Raw genomic sequence first — 21,528 nt, 5'->3', positions numbered from 1 at the left:
ATACAACCGGGAAGAACTATTGGATATCAGAGTGGCGTCAACTTACCAGCACTACGACCAGGAATACAACTTTCCCAAAGCGGAGTCTTTATCCGCACCACCCAGGGCATTTGAACTGATTCCAGAGGCCGACCCAAAACAACGCCGCTGGAGCAGAGGGAGTCGGTTCGGTCTTCTAGTCAGACGTCGGAGGCGCGCACACCACCCACCGCTTCCGAGTATATTACTCGCTAATGTCCAGTCCTTAGATAACAAAGTTGACGAAATCAGGGCAAGGGTTGCTTTCCAGAGAGACATCAGGGATTGTAACATACTCTGTTTCACGGAAACATGGCTCTCTCAGGATATGCTGTCGGAGTCGGTACAGCCACCGGGATTCTCAGTACATTGCGCTGACAGGAATACAAATCTTCCTGGGAAGAAGAAGGGCAGGGATGTATGTTTCATGATTAACGACTCATGGTGTAATTGTAACAACACCTGACCTAGAATTCCTCACAATCAAATGCCGACCGTATTATTTCCCAGGAGAATTCTCTTAGTTTATTGTCACAGCCGTGTATATCCCCCCTCAAGCCGATACCAAGACAGCTCCCAAGGAACTTCACTGGACTTTATGCAAACTAGAAACCATAAACAGTTGAAGTCGGAAGTTTTTTTAATTTGTAATTTTACCTTTATTTAACTAAAAAGTCTTATTTACAATAAGGGCATAGGAACAGTGGGTTAACTGCCTTGTTCAGGGGCAGAATGACAGAGCTTGACCTTGTCAGCTCGGGGATTTGATCTAGCAACCTTTCGGTTACTGGCCCAACACTCTAACAACTAGGCTTAGGTTGGTTGGAGTCCACTTAGGTTGGAGTCATTAAAACTTGTTTTTCAACCACTACACAAATATCTTGTTAACAAACTATAGTTTTGGCAAGTCGGTTAGGACATCTACTTTGTGCATGACACAAGTCATTTTTCCAACAATTGTTTACAGACAGATTATTTAACTTAAAATTCGCTGTATCACAATTCCAGTGGGTCAGAAGTTTACATACATTAAGTTGACTGTGCCTTTAAACAGCTTGGAAAATTCCAGAAAATGATGTCATGGCTTTAGAAGCTTCTGATGGGCTAATTGACATAATTTGAGTCAGTTGGAGGTGTACCTGTGGATGTATTTCAAGGCCTATATTCAAACTCAGTGCCTCTGCTTGACATCATGGGAAAATCAAAAGAAAATCAGCCAAGACCTTAGGAAAAGAATTGTAGACCTCCACAAGTCTGGTTCATCCTTGGGAGCAATTTCCAAATGCCTGAAGGTACCTCGTGTATCTGTACAAACAATAGTACGCAAGTATAAACCCAGGAAGGAGACGCGTTCTGTCTCCTAGAGATGAACGTACTTTGGTGCGAAAAGTGCAAATCAATCCCAGACAACAGCAGAGGACCTTGTGAAGGTGCTGGAGGAAACAGGTACAAAAGTATCTATATCCAAAGTAAAACGAGTCCTACATCGTCATAACCTGAAAGGCCGCTCAGCAAGGAAGAAGCCACTGCTCCAAAACCGCCATAAAAAAGCCAGACTACGGTTTGCAACTGCACATGGGGACGAAGATCATACTTTTTGGAGAAATGTCCTCTGGTCTGATGAAACAAAAATAGAACTGTTTGGCCATAATGACCCTCGATATGTTTGGAGGAAAAAGGGGGACGCTTGCAAGCCGAAGAACACCATCCCAACCGTGAAGCACGGGGGTGGCAACATCATGTTGTGGGGGTGCTTTGCTGCAGGAGGGACTGGTGCACTTCACAAAATAGATGGCATTATGAGTAGGGAAAATTAAGTGGATATATTGAAGCAACATCTCAAGACATCAATCAGGAACTTATAGCTTGGTCGCAAATGGGACTTCCGAATGGACAATGACCCCAAGCATACTTCCAAAGTTGTGGCAAAATGGCTTAAGGACAACAAAGTCAAGGTATTGGAGTGGCCATCACAAAGTCCTGACCTCAATCCTATAGAAAATGTGTGGGCAGAACTGAAAAAGCGTATGCGAGCAAGGAGGCCTACAAACCTGATTCAGTTACACCAGCTCTGTCAGGAGGAATGGGCCAAAAGGCTACCCGAAATGTTTGACCCAAGGTAAACAATTTAAAGGCAATGTTACCAAATACTAATTGAGTGTATGTAAACCTTTGACCCACTGGGAATGTGATGAAAGAAATAAAAGCTGAAATAAATAATTCTCTCTACTATTATTCTGACATTTCACATTCTTAAAATAAAGTGGTGACCCTAACTGACCTAAAACAGGGAATTTTTACTAGGATTAAATGTCAGGAATTGTGAAAAACTGAGTTTAAATGTATTTGGCTAAGGTGCATGTAAACTTCCGACTTCAACTGTATCCTGAGGCTGCAATTATTGTAGCTGGGGTTTTTAACAAAGCAATTTTAAGGAAAAGGCTACCTAAATTCTATCAGCATATCGACTGTAGCGCTGGAGAAACACTGGACCATTGTTACTCTAACTTCCGCAATGTATACAAGGCCCTCCCCCGCCCTCCTTTTGGTGAATCTGACCACAACTCCATTTTGCTCCTCTCTTCCTATAGGCAGAAACTCAAACAGGAAGTACCCGTGCTAAGGACTATTCAACACAGTTCTGACGAATCGGAATCCACGCTTCAAGATTGTTTTGATCACGCGGACTGGGATAGGTTCCGGGTAGCCTCAGAGAATGATATCGACGTATTCGGTGAGTGAGTTTATAAGGAAGTGTATAGCAGATGTTGTACCCACTGTGACTTAAAACCTACCCTAACCAGAAACCGTGGATAGAAGGCAGCATTCGCCAAAACTGAAAGCGCTTACCACCGCATTCAACCATGGCAAGGCGACTTGGAATACGGCAGAATACAAACAGAGTAGTCATTCCCTCCGCAAGGCAATCAAATAAGCAAAATGCCAGCTTTGAGCATAATACAGTGCCACCGACGCAGCCCGCTACCAAGGTCTATGGGCTCTCCTTCTCTGTGGCCGACGTGAGTAAGACATTTAAACGTGTTAACCCTCGCAAGGCTGCCGGCCCAAACGGCATTCCTAGTCGTGTCCTCAGAGCATGCGCAGGCCAGCTGGCTGGTGTGTTTACGGACATATTCAATCTCTTCCTATCCCAGTCTGCTGTCCACAAATGCTTCAAGATGGCCACTATTGTTCCTGTACCCAAGAATGCAAAGGTAACTGGACTAAATGTCTATCGCCCCATAGCACTCACTTCTCTCATCATGAAGTGCTTTGAGAGACTAGTCAAGGATCATATCACCTCCACCTTACCTGTCACCCTAGACCCACTTCAATTTGCTTATTACATTTACATTACATTACATTACATGGCTTATGGCTCCAACAGGTCCACAGACGATGCAATCGCCATCACACTGCACACTGCCCTATCCCATCTGGACAAGAGGAATACCGATGTTAGAATGCTGTTCATTGACTATAGCTCAGCATTCAACACCATAGTACCCTCCAAGCCCATCATTAAGCTTGAGGCTCTAGGTCTGAACCCCGCCCTGTGCAATTGGGTCCTGGACTTCCTGTCGGGCCGCCCTCAGGTGTTGAATGAAGGAAACAACATCTCCACTTCGCTGTTCCTCAACACTGGGGCCCCACAAGGGTGTGTGCTCAGCCCCCTCCTGTACTCCCTGTTCACCCATGACTGCGTGACCACGCACGCCTCCAACTCAATCATCAAGTTTGCCGACAACACAACGGTAGTAGGATTGATTACCAACAACGACGAGACAGCCTATAGGGAGGAGGTAAGGGCTCTCGGAGTGCGGTGTCAGGAAAATAACCTCTCACTCAACAAAACAAAGGAGATGATCGTGGACTTCAGGAAACAGCAGAGGGAGCACCCCCTTGTCCACAGACAGGTCAGCAGTGGAGAAGGTGGAAAGTTATATGTTCCTCGGTGTGCATATCACTGACAAACTGAAAAGGTCCACCCACACAGACAGTGTGGTGAAGAAGGCGCAACAGCGTCTCTTCAACCACAGGGGGCTGAAGAAATTTGGCTTGTCACCAAAGACTCTCAAACTTTTACAGATGCACAATTGAGAGCATCCGGTTGGGCTATATCACCGCCTGGTACGGCAACTGCACCGCCCACAACCTCAAGGCTCTCCAGAGAGTGGTGCGGTGTGCACAACGCATTACCGGTGGCAAACTACCTGCCCTCCATGACACCTACATCACCAGATGTCACAGGAAGGCCAAAAGTATCATCAAGGACAACAACCACCCGAGCCACTGCCTGTTCACCCCACTACCATCCAGAAGGGGAGGTCAGTACAGATGCATCAAAGCTGGGACTGAGAGACTGAAAAACAGCTTATATCTCAAGGCCATCAGACTGCTAAAAAGCCATCACTAGCACAGAGAGGCTGCTGGCTACATACAGACTTGTAACCATTGGCCACTTTAATAAATGGAACACTATTCACTTTAGTAATGTTTACATATCTTGCATTACTCATCTCATATGTATATACTGTATTCTATACTATCTATTGCATCTTAGCCTATGCCGCACTGACATTGCTCATCAATATATTTCTATATTCTTATTCCAGTCCTTACTTAGATATGTGTGTATTAGGTATTTATTGTGGAATTGTTAGATATTGCTGCACTGTTGGAACTAGAAGCACAAGCATTTCGCTACACTCGCAATAACATCTGCTAACCATGTGTATGTGACCAATAGCATTTGATTTGATTTGATTTACTAAAGGAAACCAATAAGAAGAAGATACTTGTTCGTGCCACGAAACACAAGCAATGGACATTAGAGCAGTGGAAATGTGTCCTTTGGTCTGATGAATCAAATTTGAGATTTTGGGTTCCAACTGCCGTGTCTTTGTGAGACACAGAGTAGGTGAACGGATGATCTCCGCATGTGTGGTTCCCACCGTGAAGCATGGAGGAGGAGGTGTGATGGTGTGGGGGTGCTTTGCTGGTGACACTGTTTGTGAAGGAAAAGCAGCCAACAAGTCTTCAGCATACGTGGGAACTCCTTCAAGACTGTTGAAAAATCATTCCTCATGAAGTTGGTTGGGAGAACGCCAAGAGTGTGCAAAGCTGTCATCAAGGCAAAGCGTGGCTACTTTGAAGAATCTAAAATCTAAAATATATTTTGATTGTTTAAAACATTTTTTAGTTACTACATGATTCCATATGTGTAGTGGTCTGGGTGTAGCTGGTGAAGAGGAGTCAGGCGCAGGACAGCAGAGATGAGTAACACAAGTAACTTTACTCAAATATTCCAATAACATGTCGTAATACCAAGCCCACAATAACGGACCGAACATACATAAAACAATCACGCACAAAAACCATGGGGAAAACAAAGGGTTAAATAATGAACATGTAATTGGCGAATTGAAACCAGGTGTGTAAAGCAAAGACAAAACAAATGGAAAATGAAAAGTGGATCGGTGATGGCTAGAAGGCGGGTGACGTCGACCACCGAACGCCGCCCGAACAAGGAGAGGGACCGACTTCGGCGGAAGTCGTGACAATATGTGTTATTTCATGGTTCTGATGTCTTCAGTATTATTCTCTATTATAGCTCTGACGAAGGCCGTTAGGCCGATACGTAAGCTTATTAAATATCAGTGATACTATCAAGAGCAGTGTGCGGTTTCCTTTTTCCTTTTTTCACTATTATTCTACAATGTAGAAAATATAAAAAATAAAGAAAAACCCTGGAATGAGTAGGTGTGTCCAAACTTTTGACTGGTACTGTATATGCAAAGGTATGTGGACACCCTTTCAAATTAGTGGATTCGGCTATTTCAGACACACCCCTTGCTGACAAATGTATAAATCGAGCACACAGCCGTACAATCTCCAAAGACAAACTTCGGCAGTAGAATGGCCTTGCTGAAGAGCTCAGTGACTTTCAACATGGCACCGTCATAGGACCTTACCAACAAGTCAGTTCGTCAAATTTCTGCCCTGCTAGAGCTGCTCCGGTCAACTGTAAGTGATGTTATTGAGAAGTGGAAACGTCTAGGAGCAACAACGGCTCAGCTGCGAAGTGGTAGGTCACACAAGCACACAGAACGGGACCGGTTGCAACACTCATTACTCTCATTACCGAGTTACAAACTTCCTCTGGAAGAAATGTCAGCACAAGAACTGTTCGTCGGGAGCTTCATGAAATAGCTTTCCATGGCCGAGCAGCCGCACACAAGCCTAAGATCACCATGCGCAATGCCATCACGCTACACCATCTGGCAGTCTGATGGACAAATCTGGGTTTGGTGGATGCCAGGAGAATGCTACCTGCCCCAATGCATAGTGCCAACTGTAAAGTTAGGTGGAAGAGGAATAATGGTCTGGGGCTGTTTTTCATGGTTCAGGCTAGGCCCCTTAGTTCCAGTGAAAGAACATCTTAATGCTACAGCATACAATTACATTCTAGATGATTCGGTGCTGATAACTTTGTGGCAACAGTTTGGAGAATGCCCTTTCTTGTTTCAACATGACAATGCACCCCGTAAACAAAGCGAGATCCATACAGAAATGGCTTGTCGAGATCAGTGTGGAAGAACTTGTCTGGCCTGCACAGAGCCCTGACTTCAACCCAATCGAACACCTTTGGGATGAATTGGAACGCCGACTGCGAGCCAGGCCTAATCGCCCAACATCAGTGCCCGACCTCACTAATGCTCTTGTGGCTGAATGGAAGAAAGTCCCGCAGCAATGTTCCAACATCTAGTGGAAAGCCTTCCCAGAAGAGTGGAAGCTGTTATAGCAGCAAAGGGGGACCAACTCCATATTAATGCCCATGATTTTGGAATGAGATGTTCGATTAGCAGGTGTCCACATACTTTTGGTCATGTAGGTTATTAACACTAGAAAAGTTGGTCTAATAAATACATTTAATATAAAGTGCCTTATGACAGTATTACACCTCTTTGTTATGGCAAGCCTAAAATGTGCTTAACAAATTGCATAATAAGTCGCACGAACTGCAATAATCGTGTTTAACATGATTTGTTAATGACTAACTAATCTCTGTACGCCACACATAATTATCTGTAAGGTCCCTCAGTCGAGCAGTGAATTTCAAACACACGCTCTGTTCTGCCAGGTTAGGCTATAGACTGGCCTTGGTTTTCCTCTCTGTAAAATCAGATAAACCAGTAAGTAATGAGGTTGCTGTATGCGTTACCGAGTGCTACTTGAGGGCATGCCCCCCCCCCATTTTATGTCAATCAATATTTTACCACATTGCCACCCCCTCTAGGATAACATGTAAAATACCTAGCAATTTCTCAAGCAGGCAATCAATTTGTAAAATGGGAATGTTTGTATCATTCAGTAAACAGCAAGAAAACAAAGCCAGAGCATCATTAGCTGTAGCACAGTAAGTTGGAAGCTAGCATTTTATTAAATAGGGACTAAGGCATATCAAAGAGCTAATAATCAGACCCCAGTCTCATATATGTGTGACCTGGGTGCTGGAGAGGAGGGGGAAATTACTGGAACGATTCAGTTTTTGCGGGGGATGGATTTGCATTAAGAAACATTGCATAATACACATACAGTAATGGTACCATATCAGTATCAAAATGCCATACAAAAAGGAATTTCAAGTGTGGATGGCGAACTCCAGCACCTCCGCTGTACATGCTTTTGTAAAAAACATTACTCTCGACAATATATTTCTATTCTTGATCGTATGCTGAGCTGATGGCTCACTTTCAGTAATGTTCACAGCACTAAGAGAAACCCTGCTGAGAGTACGGTGGGTCAAAAGGTTCAGTCTTCTCTCCCACTTTAAGAATACCCATCGGGCTACCAATGTGCCCCTACTGAGCTTTGGGCGCACGAGCAGCCCCACACCAATCAGACCGCCCAGCTGACAGGTGAAGCCTGCTGTAATCCTGTTTGTCAGTGCAAATGATAGCTCTAGACGCTAACAAGATTAATGGGTGAAAAGGAATAATTAAATTTGCTCTGATCCCTCAAGCATCAATAAGGCAGAAGACATTCGGAGGTAGGTTACAGGTGTCTTGGTTCAGATTCAGAGCAGGAGCTGCCAGTGCACTGCTGCAGTAGGACCCTAGGAGCAAGCGGAGGAAGGGGAGCTGCACTGATGCTCAGTTAGACACACCAGCCCATGTATTTTTCATCAGAGCCATCAGACCTCTGATTGTCCCTGTGTGAACTGCCATCTCTCCATCTTACTCATACTGTCAGCTCTACAGGCCACTGCCTCCACATCTCATACAGTCATGCTGCTGAGGGAGAGATTTATAAATATATATATTAAGAGAATCTATTTCATGAACCAGATGGAGAAACTTTGGCCTCTTTAATCAAAGAAAAATTATGAAAGGGTCATAAGAGCATAATAGCATTTGGCATTTGGAGAGTATGCTTGTCGCAGACTACACAAACGGTAAATAAACATTTGAGTCTTTTCGATTTTGTTGAAGTATTTTATTTGATTTAAAGAAGTTAGCTATACTGCAGGAAACAGTCCAGATTGTTTAGCAATTGTTTATATGGAAGCATAAGGCCATGCCAACAATATGAACAGACTGTGTGCTTGCCCTAAGGTTGCAGTGTAAAAGAACCCCCCCCCCATGGGAGACACTTAAAATACATATTTTGAACTGAAGCACTGAATCTGACTACGGTACATTGATAGCAAAAAATAAATGACATGCACTCATGCTCTTCATGCATGGAGACGAAAAGCAACTTTTAGACATGATTGAAATGGGAAATAAATTTGAGGTAACCTTATTGGCTGCTTTCTGCTGGAGAGGAGTTGGATATGAGATGCCAATGATTCCCTGTGCATGCTGGGAAATTCAGAATGGAGATGTGTCTATGGGGGGTTGTGAGGAGTAGAGAGTGGTGGAGCAGCGAGTCCTCCACAGTGTCACTGCCATACAGTGCCCCCCTACTAGGCTCTCAGGCATAACGATGCTACTTACTGCGCTGGCTGTGCCATCAGTGTCTGTTAGCCTCTGATGCAGGTCAAACCAAACTGTCTGCAATAAGAACCAAAACACAAGAACCACAATTGCATTAGCGTTAACCCTAAGCAGCACTGGAACAGGGGAACAGAGGAACCCTACTCTGCACTGCATAAACCCAGTTGGGCAGGTTTTTTCACCTCACATTTCTTATTTGCAACTGAACAGAAATGTTAAAATATATACTGCTCAAAAAAATAAAGGGAACACAAACAACACATCCTAGATCTGAATGAAAGAAATAATCTTATTAAATACTTTTTTCTTTACATAGTTCAATGTGCTGACAACAAAATCACACAAAAATAATGAATGGAAATCCAATTTATCAACCCATGGAGGTCTGGATTTGGAGTCACACTCAAAATTAAAGTGGAAAACCACACTACAGGCTGATCCAACTTTGATGTAATGTCCTTAAAACAAGTCAGAATGAGGCCCAGTAGTGTGTGTGGCCTCCACGTGCCTGTATGACCTCCCTACAACGCCTGGGCATGCTCCTGATGAGGTGGTGGATGGTCTCCTGAGGGATCTCCTCCCAGACCTGGACTAAAGCATCCGCCAACTCCTGGACAGTCTGTGGTGCAACGTGGCGTTGGTGGATGGAGCGAGACATGATGTCCCAGATGTGCTCAATTGGATTCAGGTCTGGGGAACGGGCGGGCCAGTCCATAGCATCAATGCCTTCCTCTTGCAGGAACTGCTGACACACTCCAGCCACATGAGGTCTAGCATTGTCTTGCATTAGGAGGAACCCAGGGCCAACCGCACCAGCATATGGTCTCACAAGGGGTCTGAGGATCTCATCTCAGTACCTAATGGCAGTCTCTGGCGAGCACATGGAGGGCTGTGCGGCCCCCCAAAGAAATGCCACCCCACACCATGACTGACCCACCGCCAAACCGGTCATGCTGGAGGATGTTGCAGGCAGCAGAACGTTCTCCACGGCGTCTCCAGACTCTGTCACGTCTGTCACGTGCTCAGTGTGAACCTGCTTTCATCTGTGAAGAGCACAGGGCGCCAGTGGCAAATTTGCCAATCTTGGTGTTCTCTGGCAAATGCCAAACGTCCTGCACGGTGTTGGGCTGTAAGCACAACCCCCACCTGTGTACGTCGGGCCCTCATACCACCCTCATGGAGTCTGTTTCTGATTGTTTGAGCAGACACATGCACATTTGTGGCCTGCTGGAGGTCATTTTGCAGGGCTCTGGCAGTGCTTCTCCTGCTCCTCCTTGCACAAAGGCGGAGGTAGCGGTCCTGCTGCTGGGTTGTTGACCTCCTACGGCCTCCTCCACGTCTCCTGATGTACTGGCCTGTCTCCTGGTAGCGCCTCCATGCTCTGGACACTACGCTGACAGACACAGCAAACCTTCTTGCCACAGCTCGCATTGATGTGCCATCCTGGATGAGCTGCACTACCTGAGCCACTTGTGTGGGTTGTAGACTCCGTCTCATGCTACCACTAGAGTGAAAGCACCGCCAGCATTCAAAAGTGACCAAAACATCAGCCAGGAAGCATAGGAACTGAGAAGTGGTCTGTGGTCCCCACCTGCAGAACCACTCCTTTATTGGGGGTGTCTTGCTAATTGCCTATAATTTCCACCTGTTGTCTATTCCATTTGCACAACAGCATGTGAAATGTATTGTCAATCAGTGTTGCTTCCTAAGTGGACAGTTTGATTTCACAGAAGTGTGATTGACTTGGAGTTACATTGTGTTGTTTAAGTGTTCCCTTTATTTTTTTGAGCAGTGTATATATTTTCATCCAGTGATTTCCTCTCTAGATTGTCACAGCAGACTCAAGACTTGCTTTCATACTGTTCTGATGACTGACCCCGTCTCTCTCTCTCAGATTTTAGATTCTTCAAAGTAGCATTGATGACAGCTTGGAAACATTCTTGGAATTCTCTCAACCAGCTTCATGAGGTAGTCACCTGGAATGCATTTCAATTAGCAGGTGTGCCTTGTTAAAAGTACATATTATGGCAAGAACTGGTCAGAAGAGACAGCGTGAATCAGGCCTTCTTGGTCGAATTACTGCAAAGAAACCACTACTAAAGGATACCAATAATAAGAAGAGACTTCCTTGGGCCAAGAAACACGAGCAATGGACATTAGAGAGGTGTAAATTTGTCCTTTGGTCTGATGAGTCCAAATGTGAGATTTTGGGTTCCAACTGCCGTGTTTTTGTGAGACACATGATCTCTGCATGTGTGGTTCCCACTGTGAAGCATGGAGGAGGAGGTGTGATGGTGCTTTGCTGGTGACACTGTCAGTGATTTATTTAGAATTCAAGGAACACTTAACCTCTGGGCGTTCCCCTAGGATAGGGGAAGCTAAAGCGATTTTTGAAAAAAAATTGTGCCCATTTTAAACGGCCTCCTACTCACACTCAGAAGCTAGGACATGCATATAATTAATACTTGTGGATAGAAAACACCCTAAAGTTTCTAAAACTGTTTGAATGGTGTCTGTGAGTATAACAGAACTCATATGGCAGTCAAAACCCTGAGACAGATGGAAACAGGAAGTGGAATTCTGAATTGCGAACTCAACTTCATCACGTTGCCTATTAATCACACCGTGAGCTATGGTTCATTGAGCACTTCCTATTGCTTCCACTAGATGTCCCCAGTCTTCACAAATTGGTTTGAGCCTTCTACTGTTAAAATTGAATGAATGAGACGCTGTGGAACGTGGTCACACGGAGAGGGCCATCACCATTATGACGCCGGCGCCCCTGGTTACCCTCCCCTTTCGAAACGTTTTAAACACAATGCAATCGTCCCCCTCGAATCTTATTGGCTCTCTTGTTGAAAAACGCCCTGAAGATTTATGTTATACAACGTTTGACATGTTTGAACTAACCTAAATGGGGAAAAAATGCATTTTCTCGAAATGGCTGTCCCGTGGCCGACGAAGCATTTGGATCAGCCTTCAGACGCGCTAACAAGAACAAGCTCTTGGAACATAAAGGAGTAATTTTTTCGAACGAAAATACATTTGTTGTGGACCTGGGATTCCTGGAAGTGCTTTCTGATGAAGACAACCAAAGGTAAGGGATTATTGACAATAGTATACAAGACTAGATGTGATATGCGATTGTTCCAAGATGGCTAGCCTATTGCTATTGCTAGCCTATTGTTCTGAGTATCGCATCCCCTTTTATCGCAAAGTGTGATTACCCAGTAAAGTTATTTTTAAATCTGGCATTACAGGTGCTTTCAAGAGATATTCATCTATAAATCTTAGAATGACAATATTACATTTAAAAAATGTTTTCGAATAGTAATTTAGTAAATTGTAGCTCTGTTTCATCGGATGCATTTGAGGGAAAATAGTTAGTCAACGTTACACACCGATGTAAAATGCTGTTTTTATATATAAATATGAACTTTATCGAACAAAAGAATGCATGTATTGTGTAACATGATGTCCTAGGTGTGTCATCTGATGAAGATTGTCAAAGGTTAGTGCTGCATTTAGCTGTTTTTTGGTTATTTGTGATGCATGTGGTTGGTCGGAAAATGGCTATGTGGCTACTTTTACGATATACTCCTCTAACATAATCTAATGTTTTGCTTTTGCTGTAAAGCCTTTTTGAAATCGGACAACGTGGTTCGATTCAGGAGAGGTGTATCTATAAAACAATATAATTTCAATTATTATTATTTTTATTAATTATTACATTTTGTTATGCTAATGGCGATATGATTTTTCGCTGGATGTCCGTCCCGCACAGGGGTTAACCAGCATGGCTACCACAGCATTCTGCAGCGATACACCATCTCATCAGGTTTGCTCTTATTGGGACTATAATTTGTTTTTCAATAGGACAATGACCAAACACATCTCCAGGCTATGTAAGGGCTATTTGACCAAGAAGGAGAGTGATGGAGTGCTGCATCAGATGACCTGGCCTCCACAGTCACCCGACCTCAACCCATTTGAGATGGTTTGGGATGAGTTGGACCGCAGAGTGAAGGAAAAGCAGCCAACAAGTGCTCAGCATATGTGGGAACTCCTTGAAGACTGTTGGAAAATCATTCCAGATGAAGCTGGTTGAGAGAATGCCAAGAGTGTGCAAAGCTGTCATCAAGGCAAAGGGTGGCTACTTTGAAGAATCTAAAATATATTTTGATTTGTTTAACACTTTTTTGGTTACGACATGATTCCATATGTGTTATTTCATAGTTCTGATGTCTTCACTATTATTCTACATTGTAGAAAATAGTAAAAATAAAGAAAAATCCTTGAATGAGTAGGTGTGTCCAAACTTTTGACTGGTACTGTTATATATATATTTTTATAATATACATGTGTCAGATGACAAAATTGAGAAAGATAACAAGAAATTCAACAATACTCTTCTGGAATACATAAACACATAATCACTATATTGCTCATAAACCATGAGCATTATATTCATCTGGTTAGGCAGTGAATAAAAACTGCAGTAACTAAGGTAGTCATGAATTATACTTTCATTGCTGCTTTATGACCCCTTTATTACAGTTAACAAAGGAGTTCCCTTCAAACTGTCAAACTACACCCCCACCCCTATAATGGATTGTCGCTGTAATGAGAGAAAGGCTTGATTTCCTTTTGAACAGACATCTGACTTGAATAATGTGACATGCTATATCGTTTAGCTAGCTAATATACTCACAGATCTGTAGAGGAAAATGTTACACTGCAGAGGGTAGTTATCACACAGGATAATGTGGAAGGGCCTTTAAGATAACATTTAAAATTGCATGTGTAGACACTACATTTAATAGTGCATGTGTTGACATTAGAGATCAAGAGCTCAAACAAGTAATCACAGAGATCTTAATCAGAGACGTAAAGCCCAGAAAAGGCACCACTGTATTGGAGAGCTATATTTCCCATCGCCCAGTATTAAATCCAATCCAAAGCAGTGATAGGAGAACATGGGCTGGATCAACTGAGTCAGGTAACAATGGCATGAGCAATGCAGTCACTCTGTGTCCTATTATTCTGAAGTCTACAGCAGGCCGCATATGGACCGCAACTATTGAAAACTGAGAAAATGTCACATTCTGTGGTGTTTCTGAAGTTACTCTCTGCTTTCCGGTGGGAGTGGAGTGAAACACTGTATTGTATAGCAGAATCCTTCCCACAAATGTCTTACTGAGTGCATAATGGTGCATGATGACTCAACGCAGATGTGTCTCAATGTGAGTTTGAGATCCTGGAATTTTCTTTCATACAGAACCAAATACTGTAGCAATACGAGGGCTGCTTGTGGAAGAAAGCGGGCTGGTGCTCCAGTTGCCACGGTAATTGAGGTCTTTATAATGACACAACGGGAAAAGGAAATTATGCTTCTTGAAGCAGCAGGCAAGCATTCTACAGACAACAAGAGCACATCTGGGATGGGCCTGAGGTCACCTCTGGGTAAAATCATCCTGCAGATAATATACAATGACTAGATGGGACATGGCTATGAAAATCAGGGCCTTCAGTGTGTGCAAATTAGGCACATTGTTTAGGACTAGCAATTTAAAGCATATGTCTGCTTGTGTGAGAAATCAAACCCAAAAAGAGTTAACCATTACATTCACTTGTATAAGATTGGCTTTTTCCATATGGAGATAGCACACAGAGATAGCACACAGAGATAGCTGAGGGGATTACTACTTTGATCTCGTGAGGCAGCAGACAACTCAATTTGTGCGATGCATGTTAGTCATAACTGCATCCAGTAAACAAAATTCTCGCTCCGTTCTAAACCATTTTGTAATAATTGTTTTCACACCCGGGAATTTGTACAGTCCCTCTCCTATAACATGGATAATAAGCACTTGTGGCAAACAGCCCCGCCCACTGCTAATACATTTTTCCTGTGAGGGAACGTTTGTCTGCTCCCACCACAGACGTACAGTACAGTTAACTGCTTCAGGATCGCGCCTAGCACTGTGACTCAGAAATCCTCCCATTTAGGAATCTTTACTGGGATCTGACAGCTCCTTCCCTGTTCTCTAAGGGGTGCTTCATCGAGCGTGGAATAAACCCGTTCAGCTATTCTTAGCTGCAATAAGAACTTGCCTGCCTGCCAGAGACAACAGAATTAACTGGGGACTCCATTAGTCTACCATGCTTACTGCCTACAAGACATGGGCAATGGGGAGAGACAAAGAGCAGAGCAGAGAGAGATGGATAGATAAAGAAAGAACAAAGAATGAGAGAGAGCGAGAGAGAGAGAGAGAGAGAGCATGAGGAAAAGAGTAGTGGGAGGGCATGAGGGAGAAGAGAGCTAGTGAGTGAGAGGGAGGGATAGGTGAAAGAAATAGCTAAACATATTGCAATAGTTCATCAAGGCTCAATAATTCCTTCCTTTGTATTTTTCTTTCACATCCCTTCCCGCCACATCCCCCACTGGGGGAGAGAGAGCAGTAATAACTGGGTTTACAGTAATGCTTTCCCCAACACAGCCTGAATCTCATCTCAGGTCCCTGGGTTTCTCTCAGCATAATTACTGGGAGGTGCAGCACAGATGAGATGTGTCATTGGAGATGTGCTAAAGAGGCACCATTTTATTTGACATTTTAGTAATTTCATGAGTTACAGGAGCAATTTAGGGTTTAGTGCCTTGCTCAAGGGCACATCGATAGATTTGAACCAGCAACCTTTCGGTTACTGGCCCAACGCTCTTAACCCCTAGGCTACCTGCCGCCCTGGAATGTGCTAGAGATAGGCCAGCTCTGTATTCTGACCATACTACAGCGCAAGTTGCGCCAAGTATCTCATCTGTTGTGTGGTGTTATTACTGCTAATGACCTTTGTTGGGAGACCCATATTGATAAATAATTTTGATACGGCAGAGGTGAGTTAACTAGCTGAGGACCGAGGCTGTGTTGAAGAAGCCAGTCATGACATCAATGAAAAGTGTATTACATGTGACCACTTACCAAAGCCAGGACAGATTACCTTTGTACCTGAAGTAATGTAGAGTAGGGTGGGGGGGTTCTTACCTTGTTCTCAAGGCGTCCAATCAGCTCAGCCAGTCGGTTGATCTGTGCCTCCAGAGTCTCTTTCCTCACCTCCACCACCCCTGATTGAACAGAGCACACACCACCTGACGCCAACACACTCCCAGCATTCAACACATTTTATGATAGAGACCATGATACAGATCCTTTTCTCCACAGTATATGAATATTTGACAGAAATAAAGAGTTCCAACCAGGTCTGATAAATAGGCAACTGCATTTGTTAATCAGGAAAAATCATGTCTATTCAAGGTTTGAAGTTGAAATATATTCACAGTGCCTCAGAAGTGAAGGGTCTTTATTGCTTTTCAGCTCTGTTTAGAAAGCAATAATACATTGTATTCTAGCGCACCTGGCTCTTGTCATTAGCTTTGCCTTTTTAAGTCACCCCGGATAGTAGTATGTGCTGTAAAGGCCAGTAGAGTCAAATACACTTAGAAGCCCTGGAATAGGAGGCTTCATTGAGGCAGAAATAAATATGAGACAATATTAATCATTCCATTCTTCTCCCCTCTATGTGATGCCACACAGACAATTAGTGGTGGAAAAAGGGCTTCCTGCTCTTTAAAATCATCACCTCTCGAGGTGCCAAGCCAATTAGAGGATGACACTTCCCCCTGCGTTTTGGAACCTACCAGCCGTAACCATAGAGACATTTGAAGCGGGCACATTTGGTCAGTTGGGCTTGAATGGCAGTCCAAGCTATTTGAGCATGGTCTTTGTCAAATGCAGGAGAGCAGTCATTAGTCTTGACTAGCCATGGTAACGACAGACAGCTGTCTCCATGTGCAGCTGTCTCAGCATACTGTCTAACATATGGCACAGTTGCAGATAAGCTGTGAGCAAGGAAAATGTACATGACTCAGGCTGGTGCCTGCACACTCACACACACAAGCACAAACAGACACACACTCTTGTCAAAATGCACGGGGGAGTGTTCCTTGCCTCAGGTAGCATTGCACAATGAACAATGGCTCATTTAAAAATAACTTTTCACCCAAGGTGTCAAATACTCCTGCAGTTACAAAACTGAATGTTTACATTTAGCATTTTCACTGGCAAAGTATTCTCTGATCAGTAAACAGAGAGCACAGACAGATTCTGCAACCAGAATGTATTGCCTGCCATGATAAAAAAAAGAGATATAGCAAAAGAAACAGTAGGACAAACAGCAAGAATAAATATAGTTGACAAAAGTGCGAATGGGAGAAAGAGAACGAGAGAGGGGGATAGCGAGAGAAGAACAAGTGAATGTGAGAGTGAGAAACAGAGAGAGGGGGGCATAGGGAGATATTGATCAATATTTTCTTTCTAGTGTTCTCAAATGACAGGCCAGACAAAGCTGGATCCAATCAAGGTCCTCTCCCCAGACAAAGCTGGATCCAATCAAGGTCCTCTCCCCAGACAAAGCTGGATCCAATCAAGGTCCTCTCCCCAGACAAAGCTGGATCCAATCAAGGTCCTCTCCCCAGACAAAGCTGGATCCAATCAAGGTCCTCTCCCCAGACAAAGCTGGATCCAATCAAGGTCCTCTCCCCAGACAAAGCTGGATCCAATCAAGGTCCTCTCCCCAGCCTCTGACAGCTGTAATACTGGCTTTTATGGCCCAAACAGGACATTTTAAACTGGTGTCAGAATTAAGTGTTAATTTAACTGCAGTACAATTCTATAAAGACTGTTCCCTCTGGGCACCAAAGTCAGTTCAATGTCAACTAAAGTTAATTTAACATGAAATCAACAACAACAAAAATCACATCACAGGATTTAGGTTAAAAGTTGGGCTATAAAAATGTTGCTTATGTTTTTGCAAATCCAATCAGTTTTCCAAGTTGATTCAATGACATCACATTTAATTATTTTGTTCAAATGATGTGGAAACAACATCGATTCAACCAATATTTGCACAGTGGTTAATCAAAGGAGAGCAATTTTGAATTTGGGTTATAATTAATTGTTACAACTTGGCCAACGGTAACTTTTCTTGTCAAGTAGAGTACATTATCAGGAAAGCCGCATAAGGCCATGTGTGAAAAGGCTAGCCTGACGGCTCACACTAAATTGTCCTCTTCTATGTTGTTTGCTACATACTTTAGTCTGAGACTGCCATCATTGAAGTCATTTGTGGTGACGAGAGGCACGAGGGGTGTTGTAAAAAACAAAGTAAAACGCGATTGGATTGTCTTTAACCAATCAGAGTATCAAAGCCAATGACACATTTTCAAACTGCCGCTTTATCCTCTAGTGTTCTGGCTCTGGCCCAACCCATCAGTTTCTGGACCAATCAGACGGACCCAAATGTGTTCGCGTTTGTTGAAGGGTTGGGCAAGTACTCAGATCCAGACTTATTGCGGAGAAGAAACTAACATCCATGGGCGTGGCGTAGCGTTTATCCGGAGCAAGGAGTCTGGGTAGCCCGGCAATGAAATGGCTACTTCATGATATACTGCTAATCAATCTCATAGCCCTCCTTCTCTATGCGCATCATTCCTAAATCAATTAAGTTACTGAATACCTCTCAAAACCCTTCAAAAGTGGCACTTCTAACAACATATCATTTGTTACAGCAAGTGAGTGGAAGGGAGTATGAATAGCCTATGAGTATTCACAGTATGTGAGTCAGTGTTAAGAAGCTGTCTGAGTGTTTCATTACACATGGATCGAGATGGAAACTATAGCAGGGAGGAAGAGAAGAGAGAGGAAGATGGGTAGAAAACACTGCTAAACTTCAAAGGGAATTATTGGCCTCTATCTGCGTCACAAAAAAACTGGAATTAATTTGTGAGGCCATAGGCAGAAGCTCCAGCTTTACAGTGGAGCCGTGCTCTAATTGAAATACAGGAATGGATTCAGGGAAATAGGGATTATTTATCCCCATTGAAAAGTTACCGTTTTCAGCACTTATGGTCTACTTCCAAACCACTGGATACTTACGTAATGCTTATCTACTGCATGCATGATAACTGGGCACTCTTTGTTTATGGCTTTTGTAACTGCTCTGAATGCTGTACGTTATGCAATCTGATTTAAATGGATTGATTCAAGAATCGTGTTTGAGACAGAAGCACCATGAAACAGCTTACATTTCATTGTGGTTCCAAATGAAGGAAAACTAAAAAAATTATGGTGTCTGGCATATACAATGGTTTTAGAAGACCATTTTGTTATTGCTACTGATAGCCATAAATATACTAGCTGTTTGTGCTTAAACCTTCTCTACAGTGGCTTGCCTCCGAACCGAAGTGAGGGCTGCAGTGCAGAATATATGTGCCTTTTTGATCGATCTGTGTCATTGTATAGCCCCTCCCTCCCTTTTTCTGCCTCCCTCTGTCTGCCCCCCTCCCTCGCTCTGCTTGCCTGCCTCCCTCGCTCTGCCTCCCTCCCTCGCTCTGCCTCCCTCCCTCGCTCTGACTCCCTCACTTCCTCCCTCTCTCTGCCTCCCTCTCTCTGCCTCCCTCCCTCCCTTCTACTTCTCTCCTCTGTGGGAGAGCTAGAGCTGCCAGGCACATCTCCATGTTTCTGTAGATGATTGATTGAAATTGAGATAGAAAATGGGAAATAAATCACTCTGCCTGAAGAGAACAGAGTTTTTGATATCCATTGCACTTGATTAATGCTCCCATGCTTCTCTTCAAGCTAATTACAAATGCAACCGACAAATGTGTCACACTTCATTCAGAAAGCATTTGCATTGCATTTGGTTTAGGTGACAAGGCTACATTATGCTTAAATGTGATGTGTCTCTGGGGAGACTAAAGGAGAAAAAAGTTAGAGTACATCACTTAAATTAATCTGCAGATTGAAGAAGCGGCTGGATAATCGACTGCAATCAATACAAACCTACGTCAATGAGAGATGTACATCAGTGTAGCATGTGCGTGACACATGCAGAGGTCTGACCTGTAGCAGTGTTGATGTTCCTCGGGGCAACATCCTTGGCAGTACGGACTCTGTTGTTAGGAGGGTAGTCAGGCACTGGTTTTTCATACCGTTTCTCTGGAACCCGTGGACTGACCTTAGTGGGATACCTTCACATAGAGAGAGAGGGATGAGAGAGAGAGATAAAGAGAGAGCGGCATGAGAGAGAGAGGGAGGGTGAGGGAGGAACACAGTAAGTAGAGAAGGCACATACACTATATATACAAAAGTATGTGGACACCCTTTGAAATTACTGGATTCGGCTATTTCTGCCACACTCGTTGCTGACAGGTGTATAAAATTGAGCACACAGCCATGCAATCCCCATAAACAAACATTGTCAGTAGAATGGCTTTACTGAAGAGCTCAGTGACTTTCAACGTGGCACTGTCATAGGATGCCACCTTTCCAACAAGTCAGTTCATCAAATTTCTGCCCTGCTAGTGCTGGCCGTTCAACTGTAAGTGCCGTTATTGTGAAGTGGAAACTTTTAGGATCAACAACGACTCAGCTGTGAAGTGGTAAGCCACACAAGCTCACAGAACGGGACCGCCGAGTGCTGAAGCGTGTAGCGCATAAAAATCATCTGTCCTCGTTTGCAACACTCACTACAGAGTTCCAAACTGCCTCTGGAAGCAACGTCAGCACAATAACTGTTCGTTGGGAGCTTCATGAAATGGGTTTCCATGTCCGAGCAGCCGTAAACAAGCCTAAAATCACTATGCGCAATGCCAAGCATCGGCTGGAGTGGTGTAAATCTCACCGCCATTAGACTCTGGAGCAGTGAAAACACGTTCTCTGTAGTGATGAATCATGCTTCACCATCTGGCAGTCTGATGGACTACTCTGGGTTTGGCGGATGCCAGAAGAACACTACCTGTCCAAATGCATAGTGCCAACTGTCAAGTTTGGTGGAGGAGGAATAATGGTCTGGGGCTGTTAAGCCCCTTAGTTCCAGTGAAGGGAAATCTTAACGCTACAGCATACAATGACATTCTTGACGATTCTGTGGTTTCAACTTTGTGGCAACGGTTTGGAGAAGGCCCGTTCCTGTTTCAGCATGACAATTTACATTTTACATTTACATTTTAGTCATTTAGCAGACGCTCTTATCCAGAGCGACTTACAGTAGTGAATGCATACATTTCATACAATTTCATACATTTTTTTTTTTTTTTTTCTGTGCTGGCCCCCCGTGGGAATCGAACCCACAACCCTGGTGTTGCAAACACCATGCTCTACCAACTGAGCTACAGGGACAATGCATCTGTGCACAAAGCGAGGACCATACAGAAATGTTTTTTCAAAATCGGTGTTGGAGAACTTGACTGGCCTGCACAGAGCCCTGACCTCAACCCCATCGAACACCTTTGGGATTAATTGGAACACCGACTGCGAGCCAAGCCTAATCGCCCAACATCAGTGCCTGAACTCACAAATGCTCTTGTGGCTGAATGGAAGCAAGTTCCCGCAGCAATATTCCAACATCTATTGGAAAGCCTTCCCAGAAGAGTGGAGGCTGTTATAGCAGCAAA

At 43.8% G+C, this 21,528-nt stretch overlaps 1 protein-coding gene across 2 annotated transcripts in view; it reads right to left on the bottom strand.

The window, feature by feature from the left end:
- The window catches only part of necab2 (N-terminal EF-hand calcium binding protein 2), a 130,000-nt gene that overhangs the window by 15,610 nt on the left and 92,862 nt on the right, over positions 1–21,528 (bottom strand). Inside the window, exons 7-9 of one of the 2 annotated variants that reach the window (XM_014149085.2) lie at positions 19,976–20,103; positions 16,061–16,140; positions 9,021–9,077 (exon numbers count right to left, since the gene is read on the bottom strand). In XM_014149085.2, coding sequence (XP_014004560.1) covers positions 9,021–9,077; positions 16,061–16,140; positions 19,976–20,103 — 265 coding nt within the window. The remainder of the gene's footprint in view (positions 1–9,020; positions 9,078–16,060; positions 16,141–19,975; positions 20,104–21,528) is intronic. The other variant, XM_014149086.2, reaches the window with a different exon arrangement.

The sequence above is a fragment of the Salmo salar genome, chromosome ssa16 (assembly GCF_905237065.1).
Source record: "Salmo salar chromosome ssa16, Ssal_v3.1, whole genome shotgun sequence".
NCBI lineage: Eukaryota > Metazoa > Chordata > Actinopteri > Salmoniformes > Salmonidae > Salmo > Salmo salar.
This window is presented reverse-complemented; position numbering and strand designations above follow the sequence as displayed.